This window comes from Felis catus, chromosome B1, assembly GCF_018350175.1.
Source record: "Felis catus isolate Fca126 chromosome B1, F.catus_Fca126_mat1.0, whole genome shotgun sequence".
Lineage (NCBI taxonomy): Eukaryota > Metazoa > Chordata > Mammalia > Carnivora > Felidae > Felis > Felis catus.
The window spans coordinates 51,620,305-51,643,181 of NC_058371.1; the positions used below are offsets into that span (position 1 = coordinate 51,620,305).

Here is a 22,877-nt window from a genome sequence, read left to right on the forward strand (position 1 = left end):
CTCTCTCTCTCTCTGTCTTTCTGTTGCTGCGTCTATGCATTTCCAAGCTTTCTGTATGTACTTCTATAGCATGGTTCATAAAGGGAATAATTAAAGGTTTTTTCATTAGGCCTGGAGAGGGTAACTTACCAAAGAGCTAAATTTACTCCTAAAACAAATCTAGCATCCTTCTTACTATAGAATTAGCAGCCAGCTCTGCACACACACACACACACACACACACACACACACATATATGTATATATATCATTTTCCCACATGTGGCACCAATTTTTTTCCTAATCTGCCCTTGTGGGGACAATATTACAAATAGTTTTCATTCCTGACCCATGGCCAAGGGTGGGGTCTGAATGCAGGCTAGGAGGTGGCAGAGAGCCAGTGTAGAATTAAATTTTTCCAGGGATCATCAAAAGGTGACTGTCTTAGAAATTTGTACCGCACCATTGATCATCTCCTGAACTATTCTCATGGCTTCTCTTTATTACCATATTCTGAAAACCCTTGACATAAACCAGCACCAACTGGCAAGAAAACTGAGTCACAGAGAAATGAAGCAGCTTGTCTAAGAACACCGAGTAGAGGACAGACCCGTAAGTGTCTGAACCCTGAGTGGCTGTTCTATCATCCAAAAGATATTGATTGGACACCTACTATGTGCCTGACATGAAATAGGTCCCATGGAATCAAAGATAAATAAGATGTCTTCCCAGATAAACACGTTCCCAGACTAGTGGGAGGATAGAGGCTTAAAAACAGAGAGATTGCCTCATCACACCACGGGTGCTGTGTGAGAGGGCTGTGGGAATATGCAGACGATGGGGTTGCAAACTCACTTGGGGTGAGGACTGGGTGGAAAAGGCTTTCTGAGAGGGGGAACATTTGAGCTGGGTCCTTAAATGTGAAGAGGAATCCACAGAGCCAAGATGTGGAGAAGGACATTCCAGCCTGAGGAGGCAGCTTGTACAAAGGCACTGGGGTATGAGGAAACAAGTCCTATTTAGAAATGTGCTGTGCCCAGAACATAAGGTGTGCTATGGGAAGTGAGTCAGGGCAGAAGGGGTTGGCCAGGAGAGTAGGGCCTGAATGTCTTCTGAAAAGTTTGAGCTTCACCCTGTAGGCCAAAGTGTAAGCAAAAGGGTGATCTATCTAACTTATGGAACCTCTAACTGGATTGAAGGGGGAGAGTCTCAGGAGGATAGCCAGTGGGTGGCTGTGGTGAGGGCCTAGAGTGGGGTTGAGGGGACAGCATCCAGGAGTCTCTACAGATTATGGTGGGATTCCGGCATCCCTCTGGAGACCAGTTGTAGCCTTTGTACCAGGTCAGACTTGACAGGGAGGTGCTCCTCAGTGTCAGGGTTACATGAGGACCTGCCAGGCTAGGCTCAGATGACAGAGGCTTCTTACCTCATCCTGTCTGGCCCAGCACCCTGTGTGGAGAGGTAGAAAGATCAGGTGATGTGGGTAAGGTGGGGCAAAGTTCCAAGGAGGAGGGGCCAGGGCTGGGTGACACATGGAAATGGGGCCAGACCAGGTATCTGGGGGCCTCATAAGGTAGCCTGGTGACAGAGGGTGGGCAGCAGTGCAAGGCAGCTGAGACAGGACTGGATGATGTGGTAGGAGGTGTTCAGGGCCTGGATGTCAGAGCCATAGCTCTGCTCAGGGTGACCCCTGCCAGGTGACACCCCACCACTGCCACCTCCCTAGAGACGACTCTGGGCTGAGGCCAGGAATACAAAGGAGGGGAACTCCGCCCCCCCCCTTTTTTTTTTTGCTTCTCTTTCACAGGCTCAGAGAAGCAGGGTATTCTAGCTTGTGAAAACTGTTGAATTTATGGAAGCCCAGAGAGGGAAAGTGATTTACCCAAGGTCACACAGCAGGTGCATAGCTGGGCCAGCTCTGCAGAGCATAAAATGAAAAGGTGTAAATCCCAGTCTTCCTGCCTTCAGCCACCTCTCTCATCTCCAGGTATCCCATGACCAGACCACATATCAGAGAGGACCACAAAGGTCTGGCAGCTTGGGTGGCCCTGTGCTCTCCACCAGGATGCTGGTGATCTCGCTGCCTAGGGGATTCCTTACCTCCCTGTGTTGCACCTGGGTTACTCAGGCTCAGCTGTGGTTGTGTGGATTCTCACCTCAGGAGCAGGCTGAGAAACAGCCCACACTCCTGGGCAGGAACAAGAAAGAGCAAATTTGTCTCCTGCTCCTTCAGCAGGGTCTCTGTCTGCTTACCAGTGATGTGACCTTACTCAGCCCCTTTGCCCCATCTGAGCATCAGCTCCAGGACCTGTGAAGGGACGTAATCATTCCTATGTCAGGATTGCTGTGATGATCACATGAAATATCAAACATGAAAGTGTTTTTTTAAAACAATGTTTACTGGGGCGCCTGGGTGGCTCAGTCAGTTAAGCATCCAAATTCGGCTCAGATCATGATCTTACAGCTTGTGAGTTCAGGCCCCACGTCAGGCTCTGTGCTGACAGCTCGGAGCCTGGAGCTTGCTTCGGATTTTGTGTCTCCTTCTCTCTCTGCCCTCCCCTGCTCATGCTCATGCTCTCTCTCTCTCTCTCTCTCTCTCTCTCTCTCAAAAATAAATAAATATTAAAAAAATTTTTTAAATAATAAAATTTTTAAAAATGTTAATTTATTGAGAGAGAATGTGTGTGAGCAGGGGAGACGCAGAGAGAGAGAGGGAGAGAGAGAATCCCAAGCAGGCTCCATGCTGTCAGCGCAGAGCTTGATGAGGGGCTCCATCTCATGAACTGTGAGATCATGACCTGAGCCAAAATTAAGAGTCAGGCACTTAACCAACTGAGCCACCCAGGTGCCCCAAAAGTGCTTTATAAATGGCAAAACACCCCCAAATGTGAAGGTAGAGGGGCTGCCTGGTCATCCACATAAGTGTGCATACTCAGATATCTGTCCACACCTGTGTAAATGCTTTCACCTAAGCAAGTACATGTTTATCTGTACTGGGCATTAAATACTCCCTTTGTACACTTTAGTTACCAAAAATCAGCTTTCCAATGAAGGCAGGGGCCAGGGAGTGGGTTGGGAAGCTGGTCTGGGGTCCAGACTGTGAGGAAGGAATGCTTGGGCCATAAGCTTACAGCCCCTCGTGGTGGGGGCTCAGCTGCTACTGGTGTTCTGAGGTCCTGGTGGGCCTTGTGTCTGTGACCGTGTTTCTGAGCAGTGCCCTAGCCTGGGACTCTGTCCTCCTTTTGAAACGATGTTCTCTGAGAAGCATCTCTCCCTCGCCTTGGGATCTTGGGATCCTACACACAACCCTTGCCCCCAACCTGGAGTCAAGGCACACTGACTCCCAGGGAGGAGTCTAGCCCTGGGAGGACAAGATGGTGGGTAGGAAACCAGAAGAAGATGCTCTTTATGGGCAAAAGAGAGGGGAACACGAAGTGGGATCAGCCAGGAAGACAGTGAAGGGTGAGTGTTCTCCCTCTGGCCTCCTCCCCACCTCGGTAGGGACGGACTGCCCTCAGGGTGCCCAAACTTTCTCAGGTCAGGGATGACCACCATCCCTGCTGCTCCAGAAGTACCCCAAATCCAGTCCTCAATCATGAATGCTGGGAGGAAGGGAGGCCTTTCACTTCTATTGACTCTCCTCTCCTGGTTACAGGTGGGGAGCAATGCTTAGAAAGGGTCAGAGACTCACCCCAGCCACACAGCCTGTCGGCGCAGAGCAGGGCAGGGGCTGGTCTCAGAGATCAGCCCAACATCTTGCCTCCCAAGCCTTCTGCACTCTGCCCTTGGACAGCTGGCCGGGTGGGAGGGGGCTGATGTGTGGACTGACTGTGAATAAACTGACCAGTTTTCTAGGCCCAAACTCCAGGCATGAGATCTGACAAACACATGAAAGCTTTGCCCCCCTTGGAAATGGTTGACTTTGGAGCAAGAAGGCTTCCGTTCTTGGGGGACTTGGACGGTAGGGCCCCGAGACAGACCAGAGTCCCTGGGCCTGGAGCCTGAGTACTCTGAAGGTGGGGACCTCTGGGTTGCTGGGCCCCAGCCTCATTTCCTGTGGCTGCTGCAGGGATAGGGGCGGGGGAGGAAGGCTCAGCCTGGGCGAGCTAATCTGGAGAAGTGATTTTCCTCCTCAGCCAGTGCCTCCCTGGGCAGGGCTCTGGGCAAGAAGGTAGGGCCAGCCAGGGCTCCCAGGGAGGGGCTGGCTTATCAGGCAGGAAACACTGGGCTCCGGCCACATCCTCCTTCTCCTCCTGGTCTCAGCAGCTCCCATGGGCAGGAAAACACTCAGTAGCCGGCTACTCCTCTGCCCTCTCAAGGCCCCTCCTACACGCCTTTGCTCTCCTGTTCATCTTCCAGCCCACTGGAGAGGCAGCGTTGAGTGTTGTGTTCTGCTGCCCTCAGAGCTCTGCCCAGGCACCTTGGCTTCCAGCCCGTCTGCTGCCCCTGACCTCCCTGCTGCCTCTCGGGGTCCCTACAACCTGGACACAGGGTAGGGAAGGCAGGGATGGCAGAAACGCAGCACAGGTCTCCAATGTCTCCAAGAGATATCTGGGTAGGCTCATTGGGCCCCTCTGGGCCAGCACCTGGCCCTCGGAAGCCACCACATGTTCCCTGAAGTGTCTGGTAACCCTAAAGCCATGTGCCTACCTCCCATCAGAGTGCACCAGAATTCTGTCCTGTGGGAGGCTTGTTCCCAACCTTCCTCTCCTGGGCCAGCACCCATCAAGACCTGCTAGGTTTCAGGAAGCACAAGAAGAAACTTCTTTGGAGGTCTCCTAAAGACATGCTCATTCCCACAGCCACTTTTTCCCATTACCCTGCATCCCTTCACCTAGGCCACTAGCCCCTGACCACTGCCAAAACCCCTGATCCATCAGAGAGAGCCATGGGGGTAGCCTCTCAACAGCCCCATCCCAGCCACCCTGCTTGTCTAAGGAAGACTGACCACCTCAGTCCTAAAGGGTTTTGCGCCCCCCCCCCCCTTACAGCTCTCCCTTCCACAGCCCTGCACCAGCTTTTGCTCTCAGGCCAGTCCCCTAACCTCTCTGGGCTTCCTTTCTAATCAAACCTGGGGGTCGACAACATGATAACAATGATTCCCTCCAGCTCTGACCTCCAGTGATTTTTTTTGAAGGTCACAGAATTGGGGCAACAATCTCCTAATTCCAAGCCTCATGTTCTTTCCAGTAAAACAGAACTATTCTGTTTATATGAGGGTACCTGGATGGACTGACGGCCATCATGAGGACAAATCAGCTGATCACATTCTGTGTTGCAGATTTTAAGGCTGCACACTTTCCTTGACCTTCATGGCACCTGGGATGCGGGGGTGGTGCTTCTGCTTTTCAGGGAAGGGAATGAAGAAAAAGCACATTCTCGACTTGTCAGGTAGGAAGCGAAGAGCCATCTATGCAGCTCTCCAGATTCTCTGACATGCTAAGAACTAGTCAGCTTGGAGAGACACGGGCTGGAGTAGGTGGACATCTGTGGCTACTTGACCTCTTCACATGACCCATTACCCATGGAAGTCACAGCCCCACCTTTCGATTTTGTCCTCAGAGCCTCTAAGACCTAACAGCCAGCACCCTGAGGCCTCTGGAGCTTGCAAACACTTCATTCATCAGAATCCAGTGGTTTTTCCAGAATCCAGTGGAACGTTGTTGTTGTTGTTTTTAAAGTTCATTTATTTTGAAAGATAGAGAAAGCAAGCAGGGGAGGGGTAGAGAGAGAAGGAGAGAGAATCCCAAGCAGACTCTGCACTACCACCATGGAGCCCAACGCACGGCTCAATCCCACGAACCATGAGATCATGACCTGAGCCGAAATCAAGAGCTGGAGGCTGAACCCAGCCGGGCCACCCCGGCACCTCCATATTTGTTATTTTAAGGTTCCACCCACTGTCCCACTGAGCAGCTCCTCAGAGTAATGGGAGATGAGTGACCAGTGGAAAGTTGGTGAGCAGGGCCAGGGAACCCACTGTTCAACCCAGCTGTGTGACCCTCTGAGAATTGCCCACACCCTATGCCTGCATGCGGAACATTCATCAAGTGCCCAGAGCTCACACTCCCACTCCTTGGTGAAATTCCCCACCTCTCTCGCACAAGGAACCTACAATGAGACTTTCCTCCTCCTGCCCCTCCCATATCCCTACAACATTCACTCTCTGATTAAGGGGAATGCAGACCTCAGGGAGGACCTGAAGGAAACCACACCCTACCCAGGCCTCAGATACAGCCCCACAGCAAGTGAAAGAGTGTGGCCACCAGCCTGCAGGATGAGGACTAGCTGGGCAAGACAGGGACAAATGTGTCCCTCTCCACAGGTGATGCCAAGCCCACACAGACTTGGACTGCAGCAAGAAGGATTTAGGTGAGGTAGGAGAAAGAACTTTCTGATGGTTGATGCTGTTAGACTAGCTTCCAGAGAGAAAGATCCTTTTTTCTAGAGGACTCTCAGATCAAATGGAAGCTCTCTGCCAAGAGTGTCCAGACAAGGAAACTAAGTGAGTCATCTGTGATCCTCCTAGGCATATTATGGGGGTCCTTTCCCCTTATTTCTCCCACACAAGCAAACCCCACTATGACAATCACATGGATCCAGAGTTTTCAAACTAGTACCAGCCTAAAAAAAAATCTGAATTGTTTAAAGAAATCTAAAATAGGGGCGCCTGGGTGGTTCAGTCAGTTAAGTGTTCAACTTCAGCGCAGGTCACGATCTCGCGGTCCGTGAGTTCCAGCCCTGCGTCAGGCTCTGTGCTGACAGCTCAAAGCCTGGAGCCTGCTTCACATTCTGTTTCTCCCTCTCTTTCTGCCCCTCACCTGCTCACATTCTGTCTGTCTCTTTCTCAAAAATAAATAAACATTAAAAAATAATAATAATAAAATAAAATAGACAATAGGTATCTTGTACATGCATATAAAGTTTACAATTTCTCAAGTGCCTACAAATTCACCATCTCCTTAGATGAGAGAACAGGTCCAGGGATTTACTCAAGTCTCAATTAAAATCCAGTGATGGGGTAAGATCAGACTCTTCCCCCAGGTCCAGAACTCTGAGTGCCCTCTGAATGCAGCCAGCAGTGCTGATGGTGATCAGAAGGACTCTGGAACCAACCCAGCTGCCTTGCTGATAGAATAATCCATTCCCCTATATCGTGACTTGATACTCAGAGAAGGGCATGTCATCCATTGTGGTGTCTGGGGAAAGGAACACTCACAATTTGCCAATGGAAACCAGCAGTGAGCACAAAATAGGTCCTCAGGAAGACAAAGCCACCATGACAAGTAGTGTCAGTCATATGTGGTCTTCAGGGGTTTTAATTCTTCTTGCTAAGAAAGAGTCAGTTCATTCTGGGAATTGAATGGAGTCATTTTGTGCCTTCACTACCAGTTGAGGCTCTTTGAGAAAACCAACAAACAAGCAGTTTGAAGGAAAAAGCTATAAACTTGTTCATTTGTCTACCTGGTGATACCCTGCTGGAAATGTAGTCAAAGACATGAACAAGTAAATGTTCACTGCAGTGTTATTTATAATGGAAAAAAATAGATAATCTAATAGCAAGGAGGCAGTCAAATAAATTAAGCTACATCAATGCTCTGAAGTACTGAGCCATCATCAGAAATAATAATACCAAGACAAATATCAATATGGCAAAAATTCTATAACAGGATTTTGAGAGAATAAAGCCAAATACTAGTGGTATCTATATCTACACTATGATCACATGAGGCACAATTTTGAACACATAAATACAAGACTGGGAGTTCTGTATGCCAAAATGAATATATTCAAGAAATAGTTATGTCAAAGTCATGGAGTGATCAATTTTTCTGTTTTTCAAAAATGTTCCATGTTGACTTTTCAACTGGAAAAAAACAAGCTTTTGCAGAAAAATTAAGCTTAATATCATAGGAAAATGTTTACTTAATATTAATGAATAAAAACATCTATTATGAAAGATATATGTACATGTAGAACTAGACAAAAAAAAATTTAAAGACTGGATGGACATATGTAAAAATTTACCAGTAATGTCTCAAAGTTGTGGATAATAGATGATCTTTTCTTCTCTAAATTTTCTACAAAGACAGTCTCTTTTGAGAATTTCAGTATCAATAGAAGATAGATGATAGATAGGCAGACAAAGATGGATGGATGGATGGATGGATGGATGTAAAGATGATAAATGGGTATGTGGGGTGGGTGGATAAATGGATGGATGGATGGTTGGATGGATATATTAAAAAGATGACAGGTAGATAAGTAGGTAAGTAGATAGGTAGGTAGGTAGGTAAGTAGATAGATCTCTTTTCTTCCTTCCTCTTCCTCTCCCTCCATCCCACTCCCTTCCTTCCAAATCCCTTTCCTTGAGATGAAATAAAGAGCATAATTTTCAAAAGGAAAGTAGGCAAATTACAAATGTTACAAACCATCTGTCCTCAGCTCTTTTCAGTGCTCTAGAATGGGATGGGAGAAGAGATTCCCCTCTGGTGCCCTTGTGCCCATTCCTAACCTGTTTACTACAGGCTACATTCTAGCAGATAAGAGTGAATAGCCATGGGTGCATCATATCCAGCCTCAGAGCCTTGAGAACTACACACACAAAGACTCCAGGGTATTGGTGTCCAGGGAGATGGGCGGGAAAATTAGGGACCAGGAGCTTTTAGATCTTTATCACCAAGATTAACTGGAACATCTCAGATGTTTATCCATTTATCCATTCATGTTACTGTTGAGCAGCTACTATGTGTCTACAATGCTGGGGAAGATGCATATGGGTGGATGATTCCAATGCCAGGCACTAAGTGCTGTAACCAAGGCCTGCTCAATGAGGACAGTGACTGGCCCCTCTTCCAGGCAGGGCTGGGGACATGTAAGCTGAATTTGGACAGTAGACAGGTGATGGGAGTGAGGGTCTCCCCCATTGGGGAAGACCACTGGGATAAACACAGAAGTATCAGAAAGGAAAATATTTCAGAGAACAATAGGCTTTTCGTGCAGTAGGTACACCATGGTGGGGGGTGTGGGGGATGCTGTGAAAGGCTTCCGGAAAGAGGAAGAAGGTTAGCCATAGGGGCACTCGTATGGGGCCAAGCCAGGTGTTGTGGATCCTGAAGCTCACACAGTTGGAAAGGCGAGGGGGCAGGGGATGTGAATACATTACCAGGGCTAATAAGTGAGAAGCCTGGAAGCATGATCCTCATTGCATTCACATGACCCCACTTCTGTGCTCACCCTGGGCGCCATGGGAGATGAGCAGGTACTGAAGTATCTTTAGGTAGAGTGAAATAGTAACATCTATATTTTGGGGGAAAAAAATGGACAACCGTGCATACCCATCAATTCTCATCAGGCAAAGAAAAGGGTGCTCTTGTTACTGGGGGCAGGTGGGTTCTCAGAATGAGCAGCTAAAACTCTAAAGTACTCCTGGCTTCTGGGCACAACTGTTTCGCTCATAGCTGAGCCAAAGTGAAAGAGCAGTCCCCTCGCCTGCCTGTTTCCTGCCCTCCCAGAGGCAGGGACAATGCCCCCACCCCCACCGTAAGTCCTGGAATGAAATATGCCCATTTGGCAGTGCTGAGGGCCGATGTCCTGTGCAGACACTGCCTGAGGAGTCCTCCAGCCAGCTGATGACCCTGCAGACTGCCACTGTCAGCCAGCCACAATGACTGGGCCTGGATGGCAATGAATTCGGGCCTCATCTAACTCTGACCCCATACTTCCTCTTTGTTCATTCTCTCTTTCTCTGGGCTGTGAGAGGCATGAACTGGACTACATGTAATTCCATGCCATGGTGAAGCGCTAAAAAAGGCATGAAGCCTCTAGCTATGAGACCATTTGGCAATGCTGCCAATGAACAAAGGTATCTATGAAGTGCTGGAACCCCAGCCTCCCCTAACTGAGCGGGGTGAGCTAAACTGCACCCCCTCCCACTGGGCCTCAGTGTCCCGGGCTGCACAAAGGGGTGGATGGGTGACAGGGCCTCACCTGAGATTGTGGATGAGAATTAGCTCATAAAACCTGCCATAAATCTCCCTACAGCTATAAAATGCTATTAAAGTAATGACTATAGATTATGATCGGAATTGAAGGACAAACATATGCCCATTTTGGCCCTCCCAGAACCCACTTCTTGGCCCAGAGAGCCTGGGAGAACACGAGGCTGCCCTTGAGTTGAACAAGTTACAACTGCTTCCCCACGGAGAGGAGCCAGGCATGGTGACCCGCAAGGGGACTGAGTAATCATCCGTTTTTTTCCAGGCACTTCTTGGCTGGGATTTTAATCCTAAACCTCACAAGATGTTACATCCTCTAATTACCAATCTGAGTGCTTCTCTGCCTTCTCCACAACATTCCACTGGGTTTGGGGGAGGCTGTGGTGTCTTGTTATGCCACATCGATAAATGCATAGGAAAGAGGGAAGACTAGGCATTTTTCTAGATTAGTTTGAAGAAGGAAAAAATGTAGCAGCCTTAAGGAAGCAAGTAATTGGGCAGAACTTACGTCCTATCTTGAGAGCACCTGATAATCACCTCATTCCACTTTACAAGTGTGAAGTCATCCTGAGGAGAAAATTATTCTGCAGGTAGGTTATGAACTATCCTTTTCTTTCAAAGTGAATCATAACAATATTGTTTCCAACATGTCAAATTAGGCTTTATCTCTTCACCATAATTCATAAAATAAAATAAACCACCCCTACAAGATAATTTTTAAAAAAGCCCTTGATGTAGAAAATATTTTGACCAATACCATAAAGTAGAACTGGGCATAATATCTATGCCTCCCTTGAAAACCTTTTCTGTTCACAAAACTCTATTTCAAATGATAGCATGGTCATGGTACAAAAACATTTATTTAAATTAAATATTTTAGACAGATCAATATCTACAACCGTTCCAAAGCATGTGTAGTTCTTACTAAAAAAAAAAAAAGGGAGGGGGGAACAGTTTAGCTTAACGTCTGTGATAATGTTTTACAAGATTATTAATATACATTCTGGACTGCACCAGCCAATCATATTGTCAATGATTTACTATTTATTACCAAATGTATATACAGCAATAGCATAAAGATTAATTATATCTTATAAGTAATTTTACAGTAGGACTCCTTGGAAGAAAACAAAGGATCTCTCAACAATATAAAATATAAGCTGAAAATAGGAGAATATATAAAACACTTACATATTTCATACAGGCAATAATAATATGCTGCAATTAAAAGACAGACAACTGTCTTCTTGCTTGTTGCTAGTTATGTTCCTTCAAAGGAGTTTTGAGAAAAGGATGAAAATGTTTTTGGGGTGGGGTCAGGGCTCAGAAACATTTTGTGGATCACAGTGCGTTTCCGTTCTTTGGGAAGTAAGTATAGTGAAGGAAGTTGTTTTGAAGTGTTGGCTGAAGGTGTTACCAAGAACCAGCTGGCTGGTGAGGAGACCAAACTCCCGCCGCAGCCATAGGAATCATGCTTAGGATTTTTAAATCAGGGGATCTTTGAATTCATGGCCAATTCAGGGGTGGAGGAAGAACAGTGAAGAAGAGAAAAAAGAAATCCAGGAAAGGAAGAAGGGGACTCAGAGACAGAGAGAAGGAAATTCCTTTTGCACCTGCAGAGGGGGAGAGTATGATGAAATTTCGCTCAAGAAATCAACATATCTAGATTGGAGGTAAGTGACATTGCTCTGTAGGTTCCCAGCTCTTTGGGTCATTAGGAACAGGGAGTTGACAAGAAGTTGCCAACATCAACAAGAGTATCTGATTTAGGCTGCACAGACATGCATTTAAGGGTGTGCATGAAAGTGTGTGTGTCGTACGTGTCCCACAAACACTATATATTCAGGCTGTGTATATTCTCTTGAAATGTGTGTGTAATAAAAAATAATTTATCTTTCAAAATATGTTTAAAAAACAATAGCTTGAATTCAATCCTATTTTCGGTGACGCAGGCAACCCTAGTGGTTAATTTTCCAAATCAAGATGGGTGTTGTTTCTCAAGTCGGAGGAGTCCTTTTGAAAGACTGTGATCATTTTGAAAGGCAGTGCAAGCAGAGAAAGCCACGTGTTCTTGGGCTATGCACACAGAATTATCACCAGGTTGGCCGTCAATGAACTTATTAAGTCAAACTTCGTTTCCTTTTAATTAGCCTTGAAACAATCCTAGATCAGAAAACCTTGGAGCGGAAGCGGCCTTAGATATCAAGTCTGTGCCCCACTTCCTAGATTGGGGGCCGGGGGGTGAGGGGCTGGAAGGGGAAGAGAGACGAGTGGGAACTAACCCTCCCAGGAAGAACTGGGACTGGAGCGGGGTTCGCCTGGATCCCAGCTCAGGGATCTCCTCACCGGGAGGACCCATAGATCAGGACGGTTGTGCCCCATGCGGCTGTGTCAGAAGCTGGAGATGTATGAAAGCCGCTGGGATTTCACACATTTGTTTCCGTGACGGGGACCTGGAGAAGGAAAGGAAAATCTACCGGGAAACCATCTTTCAGCAACTAACTTGCCTTATTCCCCGGGTGCAGTCAATGAGAACCCATTTGAAGGAATACCCTCAAAATGCAGGCTGCCGGGAGTGAAGGGGCGCTCAGATCCGCAGAACCCGGTTCTGCCCCGAGGACAGGTCAGACCTGCACACCCGGCGGCTGGAGGAAAGCTGCTAGCGCGGCGCCATTGGCTCTGCTCAGTGCGCGGGAAGGAGAGGGCTGCGGCGAGGCAGGGCTGGGCTGGCTGCCCCGGACTCTATGACACGCTGTAGCTGTTGTAGTACGTGGCCGTGGCATCAGCCAGTACGGAGATAAGGCTGGTCTCTGTGGGGCCTGTCGATGTCACCTGGGAGACCGGGGCATGCCCATTGAGAGCCACAGCCCCCGCAGCAGAGTCTGGGTGGCCAGGAGTGTTCAAGTACTGGTCGAACTCATTGCGATCCATGTCCCCCAGGAGTTCCACCTGGCTCAGCTGATCCAGGGCATCAAAACCGGGGTGCTCGGGAGGAGGGGAGAGCTGGCCCAGGTGGGCGTGGAGGTTGGAGTGGAGAGGGTGGTAGGTGGTAGGGGAGTAATAGGCAGGAGACGGGGGACAGGCGGGTACAGTGGACATCATAGAGACGCCTGGGGACTGGCCAAGGGCCAGGGAGCCCAGGGGGTGACCGCAGTGGAGGGGGTTGGGGGCGTACTCCGGTGAGTAAGGGGGCCCCGGCAGGTGGGGGATGCGGCGGGAGTGCGCATGCTCCTCCTGGCAGGGAGAGGAGAAGAAGGTCTGCTCCGGCTCCAGCACGTCCAGGGGCGACATTTCCGGGGGCGTGGGCAGCCCGTAGGGGTAGGTGTCCACGCTGCCCGGGGTGCCGCCGCCGCCAGCCGGCCCTTCGTGGTAGCAGCCCCGCAGGCTGGGCAGGGCGGAGCTCGCAGAGTACTCACCGCTGTCCTCCTTCTCTCCTAGCGCCCCCCGGCCGCCGCCCCGCTTCTCGGGCAGAGCGTTCTGGTCTCGGGAGAGGGAGCTCAGGAGGAAGCCTGCGTCCACGCGCTTGCAGAGGCGCTTGGCCTGCTTCTTCCTGCGAGGGCGGTACTTGTAGTTGGGGTAGTCCTGCATGTGCTGCAGGCGCAGCCGCTCCGCCTCGTCCACGTAGGGCCTCTTCTGGGACAGCGTCAGCGCCTTCCACGACTTTCCTGCTCACATAGGTCAGAGAAGGCCACTTTCAGCATCCGTGCGGCTTGGGGAGGCCGGCGCCCTTGTCCCAGGCACTCGTGCCTCCCAGCATCCACACTGACACATGCCCTCAGCCTCCGGCCCTCATCCCACCCGCGGGTTCCCCCACTCCACAAAGGACACAGAAGACACCGCGCCCCTCGTACCCCCTTCCTAGCACCCTAGCAACTGTGAGGCCAAGCCAATCTCTCCCGCTTGCATCCTACAAAACCACTCAAGTCAACAGCGGCCGCCAACACATCACCTCTCCTATAAATGTGCGCGATGTGGGATTCACGGTGAAGGGCCCACCAGACCCTGGGGTCAGACACAGGATAAAAATATATAACGACTACATTGATTTGGGCTCTTTTTTACCCTTCGTGGACCAAGTCCACAAATCATTTGTTCATTTTAATGAAAACTCTCTGCCTTTGCTGATTATTGCTGCCTCTCAGGAAATAATGCTATATTTATTTATGGCATAAATTTCACAGGTCTTCTTGTGAAGGAACTCAGTCTCAGTCAATCGTTTCACATATGTAAGTAAATTACAGGATCCCACTTAGGGTAACAGACCATTATCCCTCATATCTGAAGGTCAGTTATGACTCTGCCATATAAAGACCATTGCCAGAATGCTAGCATCTACCTGCAACATGCACATATACATGCATGCACAGGCACGTGCACCCCCCTGTATGCGCACACACACACACAGTGCATGCACACACCTGTATGCACAGGCACACACACACACACACACACACACACACACACACACATGCATGCACAGGCACACAGGTGTGCCAGCACACACTCATGTCAAGGCCTCCTGCCACCTACTTAGTACCCTTGCACTATGGCAGGGGGCAGCTGCTCAGTCTTTGATTCTCTTTGCAGAAGCAAATTCTTTAACTTCCCTGGGACTCTATTTTTCACACTATAAAATGTACTGTGATACTATCCAGTGCAAAACTCTCTAAGAAGCATCCCATGCTTGTATCCCACGGATGCTAAAATGGTGGTTTCACTTGTATTTTCTATTCATCCTTATTCCCTTTTGTATCTTTTTGTAAATTGCTTTAGCACCTCTCTCATCTGTCTATATTCATTGCATATCCCTCTGGCTGCTGGTTTTCTGAAAGTCATTTCTGGACCCCTTAGATTGTTACCTCCTAGGGCGGACTTGGGATTCTGCAAATTTAAAAGTTCCCCACATGACTCTGATGTATCCTAAAGTTTGAGACCTACTGGTCCAGAGGGTAAGCATCCCCATCCCCAAGCCCTGTAAGGAAAGGGGCCACATGTCCTGCCCCAAGCCCTCTGCACAGGGCCCAGTGCAGAGGTGTGTGTAACTGCTGCCTGGGTACCCGCACTGGCTGACTCTGGATGCCTGGCCCTCAAAGGGCGCTGGAGGAGGACAATTGTTAAAGGCACTCTACCACTGGGATGAAAGTTTATAACTGTTGTGACAGAGTCATCAATTAATATAATTAGCTGTCACTTAAAAGGGCAACTTGAAAAGTGTGAGGAACTCTGGATTTGGGGTTGGTCAGCAGTTCACAGCCTGTGGCTGAGACTGCAAAGTTGTTGCAAGAGGCCCAAGATCCAGGCACACCCCACACCCTGTCTGTGGACTGACTATAAAATGGGACTCTAGTTTCTAAGTATACATGGATGTCATAGTACTAATAAAATATTCACTGTAAATACCACTAAATGTAAAACTGTCTTTATGTTCCTTCTCATTCATAGTATACTGAAAATGGGTGCTACTGGGTGACATTTTTAATGTTGAAGATGGGAAAACTTACAGTCAAAAGAGTTGGGACTCTTTTCTAGGTCAGAAAGGAAAGGGCTGGGCAAGATCATAGAGTAGAAGTAGATCATCCTGCCACCCCCTTATTAACAAGTGTAGAAAGTCTGCATTTTAAAAATATGTTGGTTCCTCTTGCCCAGGGCCAGGGGCTGTGTGGTTAAGCAGGAAGGAATCAGTGTATTTCCTGCAAAATGAACTATAACCTCTGGAAGTCTAAATGCAAATTGCCAACAGGCATCAGCTCGCTAGAGGCATTTGTCAGGCAGGTCTTTCTGCCTGCCCTTTCCCTGGGAGCAGGCAGCCTGAGTCGCAGAAGGTTCCCCAGCCTGAGTTCCTCTCCCACCTCTGGCCTGGGCCGCAAAAGAAACCTCACTCTGTCGTGGTCACAAGAGCTTCACTTCAGCAAGAGGCACAGTGCCCGGGCCCACTGAAAAAATGTGGAGAGGTCCACAAAAAAAAAGTGTTTTCATTTCTTTAGAAACCTGGAGAAAAAGGGGTGCCTGGGTGGCTCGATCGGTTAAGTGTTGGACCCCTGATTTCAGCTCAGGTCATGGTCTCATGGTTCCTGAGTTCGAGTTCAGTATCAGTTCTGGAGGTCAAGCCCAGTATCTGGCTCTGCGCTGACAGTGGGGAACCTGCTTGGGACTCTCTCTGTCTCCCCCTTTCTCTGCCCCTCCCCCACTCGCACTGTGTGTGTCTCTCTCTCTTAAAATAAATAAACTTAAAAAAAGAAATCTGAAGAAACAAATGAACTTTTAGATAAATACTTTACTGTTGTGTGTATTAATATGTTTGTCTTTATGCCACCGGAGCATGAAATATAATTTTAAATATTTTTATGAAGAAAGCGGCTCATGGAGACACTGACCCACCAGTGTGTCCTAAACACATCTAGCCAGGGGGCTGGGCCATGGGTAGCAGGCTTTTTGAAACCAGCTGCTTTGAATGGACGCCTGGACTGCAGGAGGGACCCTCTCTGCGGACCAGCAGGTTTAGCCAGCAGGAAGATGGGTGTCAGCCCTCACCGCCACAGTTCTGAGCTCTAGAGGGAAAAGGAAAAAAAGGCTCAGTTCTGGGCAGGGTGGGGTGGGGGAGGGTCAGGGCAGCCTACGGTGACCCCTACTGTCCCTTCTCTCAGGTCCTGGCGCCCACTGTGCCTACGAAATGCTTTGAAAGGTTTCCACCACTTAAAATGAATAAAAATAAATCGAAAGGCAAAAAGGTTAGGAGTAGAGCAGCAGAGCGGCGCTGAAAGTGCTCAGCTCCAGACGTGGGAGAGAAGAAGCCCTGACGAAACCCGACTGGAACTCCAGTTTTTCGGATGTGACCTAACATCCTTTCTCTGGGCTCCCCCGGTCTGGCGTGTCCCTGTCCCCAGTCCGACTGCCCCTGCTGGGACTGCGCAGTAGCCCTGGGAAATTGGCGGGCCCCGGGACAGACCTCGCTGGCGGCCCTGAGCATCCCGATCAAATTATCTACGCTCCTGCGATTGAGAAATACATGATCGAATCGAGTCTCTGCGTACTTTTCGCTCTTGGTTTAAAAATTAAGTTAAAGAAGGGCTGCGTTCCCACAAGCTCTCTCTTCACGAATATTCGTTAATAATAGTTACAACCACCTTCCGTGATTGTGCCAGTGGTAAAGTGAAGGGGATGGTGGGTTTCCCGCTTCGGCATTCCCAGCAAACACCGGTTCCACCCGGCCTCCTCTGCGTTTCGGTTCCAACCCGTCTGTGCGCGCGGGTCTCCGCTATTCCCTGGGACCCCAAATTCTGCTCCTGTTACCGCCAGTGGGCTTCCTGGCCCACCCTAGTGGGCCGCGCGGTTTCACTTTGGGCCTCGTCGAGGTGTCCCTGCTCTGAATCCCGGGCACTGAGCGCACACCCACGCTCGCACAGATGCCCAACCTCGCCCGCACAGACAGCGCCCGCGCTCCCCGCGCATACCCACTCGCGGGCTCCTACCCACGCTCCGCAAGCTCGAGGGCCCCCCGCCCTGCCCGCAGCCGCGAGCCCCCGGCCCGCCCCCGCCCGAGCCCCCAAGTCTGCCGACCTCCCGGGGCGCCCCGCCCGCCGGCTTGCTTACTCACCCAGCATCTTGCTGAGCTCGGCGTTATGCAGGTCCGGGTTCTGCACGGCCAGACGTTTCCTCTCGTCCTTGGCCCACACCATGAAGGCGTTCATGGGCCTCCGGATGCGGCTCTCCGAACCCTTGTCCCCCGGAGGGCGGGGGGCGGCCGGTGGAGACAGCCCATCCGACAGCTCGGCTTCCAGGGCCGGGCACTCGAGCCCCTCGGGCCACGGGTAAGCTCCCAACAGCGAGGCCATGGCCGCACGGGGGGTCCCCTCGTTTCGCCTCGCCGGGCAGGCGCTGACCTGGCCCTCGCACGGGTCGGGCGTCCAACTTGGCTGGCAGCCGCGGCCCGTCCCCTTATTTATCAGCTTCGGGCGGTCGCGTCCTCCAATGACTCTCGAAGGCGGCGCGGCCCCTCCCTCCGTCTCGGCGCGGGCCCATTCCCAGCGTCCAGGGCCACCGCGTCCCCGCTCCGACCTGCCAGGAGGGGGAGATGGGAGGGAGGGCCACTTCCCGGCGCCCTCCCCGGCCCGCCCCTCTGCCTCCAGAGTCCCTCCTGGGAATCCTTGCCTGGACGCCCCCAGGAACGCCTCTCGTCCCGCCCGCTCCGGGTGCAGGTGTCGCAGAGCCGGGAGGCTGGCGCCCCCCGCAGTCACCTCGCCCCGGACCGGGAGCCAGACTCCAGCCCCTTGTCCCGACTCTCGATGGCCTCCCGGAGCCAGGCTCCACCAACTCCTCTGGCGCCTGGAATCCCATGAAGAACCGAAGCCAAACAGGTTTCGCTGGTCAGGGCCAGGAGCGAGAGACATTGACCATGAATCCTCCCAGAGCAGCCCGTGAACTGTTCTTGAGAGAACATTTCTACTCTTTTTCTAAAACGACCCAGGCTTCACCAGCCTCGCCCCCAGCCAACTTTGGCGGCCAGAGACTGGCAAGGGTTGGGTCTGCACTCTGCATGGGATTCTATGCAGCGCTCATCAAGGACCTCCTCGACGCCCCGAGACTCCCTGGCTGTCCTGAGGGCTTGTCTGCGTTCTCAGTTCCCCTTTATTCACTCCGCCACTAAGGTCTCTTCTTTAACACCCTTAGTCTCACAACACCCTTGTCTCCAATGTCCGCAAGGTCTCCAGCCCCCTCCTCTCTAGCTCTTCCCTCAGGGAATTTTCTTCTGGTTGTATTTTCTCTTTTCTCCGTCCTGCTCCTTAGAATGGTTGTCCTGGCCCTCCCCTCCCGCGTTCCCCTATGACTTTCTGAGTTCTTCTCTTGACACCCCAGAGATAGGCCACTGGTTCTGGGCTTGAGCTCAACTCCGAGGGTTGAAGTGTGGGAGCTTGGCAGTCTCTCCAAGATGCCAGATGCCTGCCCCCTGCCCCAGAGGACAGCTCTTTCGATACCCAGCTTCGTGTGGGCAGGGCCATCCTGCTGGCTCTTACTTCAGCTCCCGCACACAGTAGGGACTCAGGAACTGCCGAATAAGTGAATGAATGAGTGAGTAAATAAGGCTTAGACACACCCTACTGTATAAAATGCGGCAATCATAAAGCTTGATCAGATCCTGGAATTCAATCTACAAATATTTACAGAGCCCTATCCCTGTTCAGGGCTTAGCAGAGGTGACCCTGAAAGGAGGTAGCATTGTCGTGGGAGGACAGTGGGAGGACCTTGAGGTCTGAGTCAGGACCTGTATTCAGTGTTTGATCACTTAATGTGTGACTCTGGGCAAGTCAGGTATCTCTCTAGGCCTTTTTTCCTAAATCTAAAATGAGGACGATGATAAGACTTGAACTAACCGGGTTGTTGTGAAGATTTGGTGAGATAATATATGTGAAAAGTTAAGTTCTACATGATGCTTGATGTTAATATAACTCTAGACGTAAAGCCCTGTAAATTCTCGGACCAAATTCAATGTCCCAGTGAGCACTGAATTCACAGGTGCCTTATGTGCAACGCGTGCTCCTGGACGGGCCCCACGAACCCCAAGGCAAGTGGATAGAGAAATGCAACTACTCCGTGTTTAAGTCCCGGTTTTAACCTATAGAGCCCAGGATAATTTTTATCCCAGAACGGGCCTCTCCTTTTTGGGCAGAATCCAGGAGCAGCAAGCTAGGCCCATGTGCTCCACCAGCTACTCTCACGGCCAGTGTGGTCAGCAAAGGGAGCAGGGCGCGGTGCTGGCTGGAAAGTGGGTGACCAGCAGCTGGGAGAGCATCCTGGAACCCAAGGTGGAGCGCCGGGGCTGGCTGGCGCCAGAGGCAGAGCAGGGAGCGGGGGAGAAGGCGGGGTGCGGAGAGAATGTGTCCACGGTCTAGGCGGACTTCCCTACCCCAGGAAGCCTAGGTCATTTCCCGTGTTGGACCCCTCTGCCAGAAATTCCTCAAGAAAAAATCCCCAGGCCAGAATACTCTAAGAGCCGTGGGGAGCTAGGGCAGCGCCAGGCCCGGGGAGGGCAGCTCGTTGGGGAAAGGGGGTAAGGAGAAGGGATCTCATCTGGGGTACTTGAGCTGCAGTCGTGGACTCTGGAAGAATTGGGCTTCCACCCTTTGTAAGCCCACCGCCGCTGCTGGGCGCAGACTGTGCTCCGCCGGGTCAGCGGCCTCTAGTGGACAGCGCCCCCTTGCCGGCCGAGGGCGTTCCCACTCCCGCCCCCCAGCCTCTGGCGCGCTGCCAGCCGGAGCTGAGCGCGCACGCAGTGGGGCAGCGCCCAGGCACCAGGTTAGGAAGAGGCGCGGGCCCCAGGGAGCGCAGAGCGGTCAAATTGGATTCCTGATACCTTTGGCAAAATTGGAGAAACCAGTAAGGGCGGGCACAGAGAGATACAAGTTGTGATTGTTGTTTCCAGTCGTTTAATTTCTTGCATTTTGTCTGGAGGGAGCGCGGGAGACCAAGTTCCCCAGAACCTGGGCATTAACTGCCGCATGGCTAGCGCGGGCGCCGCCCTCCGCGTGTGAGCTATCTGCTCACGGGAACCTGAGCTCTTTTGTTCGCTCCGTACCTTCACATCTTAATTTGTACGCACGTATTGATTCACCTGGGTAACTTTATGGGAAGGTGCCCTGGGGCAGGCGGTGCTAAGGGATGCAGGTCCCTGTGACCCCTCTGCCTTTCTGGTCACTGCGACCTTCGGTCCTCCAGAACTCCGTGTAGACCTCAAGCATCGCCAAAGCCCAGGGCTCGGAGGGCTGAGCCGGAGAGCCAAGGCGGGCGCCAGGCATCCCGACAGCTGCTCTGGCCCGCGGTGGGGGGCGGAGGGGGCAAGGCGAGGCCAGTTGTTGGTCCAGAGGCTGAGGCTCATCTGTAGAGGCTCCGCTCAGTGAATCTGCGAGCAAACCAACCAAGGAGCCTCCAGCAGAGACAACGGGATGGGATGGGGGTTTCAGCAGAAATCGAAGAGCAGAGAGTTCCACCAGCAGTCTGTGTGTGACGACTCAGGGACACAGTGGACACTGTGCGAGTACCACGCAGCAGACCTGTCGGGACACAGACGCAAGTGTTCCTTTTCCTGTGTGTATTGCGTGAACTGTGCTCTCTGCTCACTCAAAAGACTTTTGCTTTCTTTCTTTCCTTTTCTTTTTCCTTTACTACTTCTGTGCTTCCCTTCCTCCCTTCTTCCCCTTCTTACTCCTCTCCTCCCCCCTCCCCTTTTCCCTTTCTCTGCCCTCTTTCCCATGTCTTTCTTTAGCTCTGTAATTCCTTGAACTTGGGTTTCCAGAAACACAGAACCTAAAACTCGGAAACCCCGAGCGTAAATTGCTGCAACTTACTAGCTGTGTCATGAGGATTCATTTACTTGATCTCAGCCTCGATTTCTTCATCTGTAAAATGGGGATAAAATCAGGATTACTGATATAGTATTTGTGAAATCACCTCCTATACTTTAAAGAATTGTGAAATGTTACAATAAATGGATGACATTTTAAATGAAATTAATTGGGCTGGGCCTTCAAAACTTTCCCCTCAGGTTTTCCTTAATCGCTTCCAAATCTATGAATTTTGGTTACTCTAGGAGAAGGAGAAGGTGGGGGGGATCAGGTACACATTCCCTGCTCTGACCCGCAGCTCTGGCACCAGAGCTCTGCCCCTGGACCAAGCATAGCCCTGGGCTGGTGAAGCCACAGCCACCAGCTTTCATCTCTGCAGTGGTTTTGTGTGTGTGTTTTGCTGGTGCTCTTTGTCCCTCACACCAGGCTGGGGGTTGAAATTATCATCACCACCATCATCTTTGCTCACACTAATTTATCTGTCCTTGATTGACAGTGTTTGTAAAGGTCACTTGCTGACTCATTTGGGCCACCTCACAAACACTCTGCAAAGCAGGCTGCCCAAGTTGTATTATTTTTTTAAATGTTTGTTTGTTTATTTAGAAAGAGAGAGAGAGAAAGCACCAGCAGGGGAGGGGCAGAGAGAGAGGGAGACACACTCCCAAGCAGGCTGCACACTGTCAGCACAGAGCCCAACACGGGGTTTGATCTCATGAACCATGAGATCATGACCTGAGCTGAAACCAAGAGTGGGTCACTTAACCAGCTGAGCCACCCAGGTGCCCCACCAAGTTCTATTATTAAGCCCTTTCCCTGATGAGGCAGGTGAGGCTGCAGCATGCCAGTGGCAGAGCAGAGACTGAAGATGCATCTCTTGCCTTTGTGCCTTTGCTCCCTGGTCCCTGTGCTCCCCAGGGTCAGCTTCCAGCTCCCCCTACCCTCAACAGAGCCCCAGGCCAGAGAGAAGGGCTTCTAACCAGCTGCTGTGTCTCCCTCTGTCTTTGTACCCTCTCCAGTCTGATCTCTTGAAGTTCCACTGGACCTTTCCTCATCCAAAGGGTGCCTGAAGTTCAAGGAAATGTGAAAAGCAAATGAGCAAACCCTGTTGGCCATGGGTGAGGTACATGCTGGAGAGCCAGGAGACCTGCCCAGGCCTGCCAGCTGCCTCTTCTCCGACTCCTCAAGGCTGGTCCAGCAACAAGAAACCCTGACTTCCCTCTCAAAAGCTGCACTCAGAGCTTCTCTTTTCCAACCCAGAGGGATCTCTTCATAGTCATTTCGGAGAAGTTCATCAAGGTCCCTAACTGAGAATAGTTGGGGGGGGGTGGTGGTGGTTAAACTACACAACATGGATTGAAGATGTACTTGATTTAAGATGGCTTACCACAGTGGAAGTAGGCAGGGCATAGACAGAGCTTCACTGCATCGTAAACTGTTTTTCTACAGGAACTAGGAGGAAGAGGAATAGGGTTTCTAGCCTGTGTTGTCCCTGAATGTGGGTAGTGTAGACCTCCTGACGATATCAAAACCCCTTTGTATGAGGGACTTAATAGTACCAAAACACT

At 50.7% G+C, this 22,877-nt stretch overlaps 1 protein-coding gene across 1 annotated transcript; it reads right to left on the bottom strand.

Annotated features, from left to right (window-relative positions):
* Positions 1–10,817: 10,817 nt before the first annotated feature.
* On the bottom strand, positions 10,818–18,009 carry SOX7 (SRY-box transcription factor 7). Its single transcript, XM_011281561.4, has 2 exons — positions 17,571–18,009; positions 10,818–13,641 (listed from the first exon to the last, which is right to left on the bottom strand). Exons 1-2 carry the CDS (start codon positions 17,806–17,808, stop codon positions 12,719–12,721), a joined length of 1,161 nt encoding a protein of 386 aa, XP_011279863.1. The 5' UTR covers positions 17,809–18,009; the 3' UTR covers positions 10,818–12,718.
* Positions 18,010–22,877: the final 4,868 nt, after the last annotated feature.

Coding starts and splice junctions, on each gene's coding strand:
- SOX7 (XM_011281561.4), bottom strand. CDS start 17,808: ATGGCCTCGCTGTTGGGAGCTTACCCGTGGCCCGAGGGGCTCGAGTGC. Junction 13,642..17,570: donor CGAGCTCAGCAAGATGCTGG/GTGAGTAAGCAA, acceptor CTATGTGAGCAG/GAAAGTCGTGGAAGGCGCTG.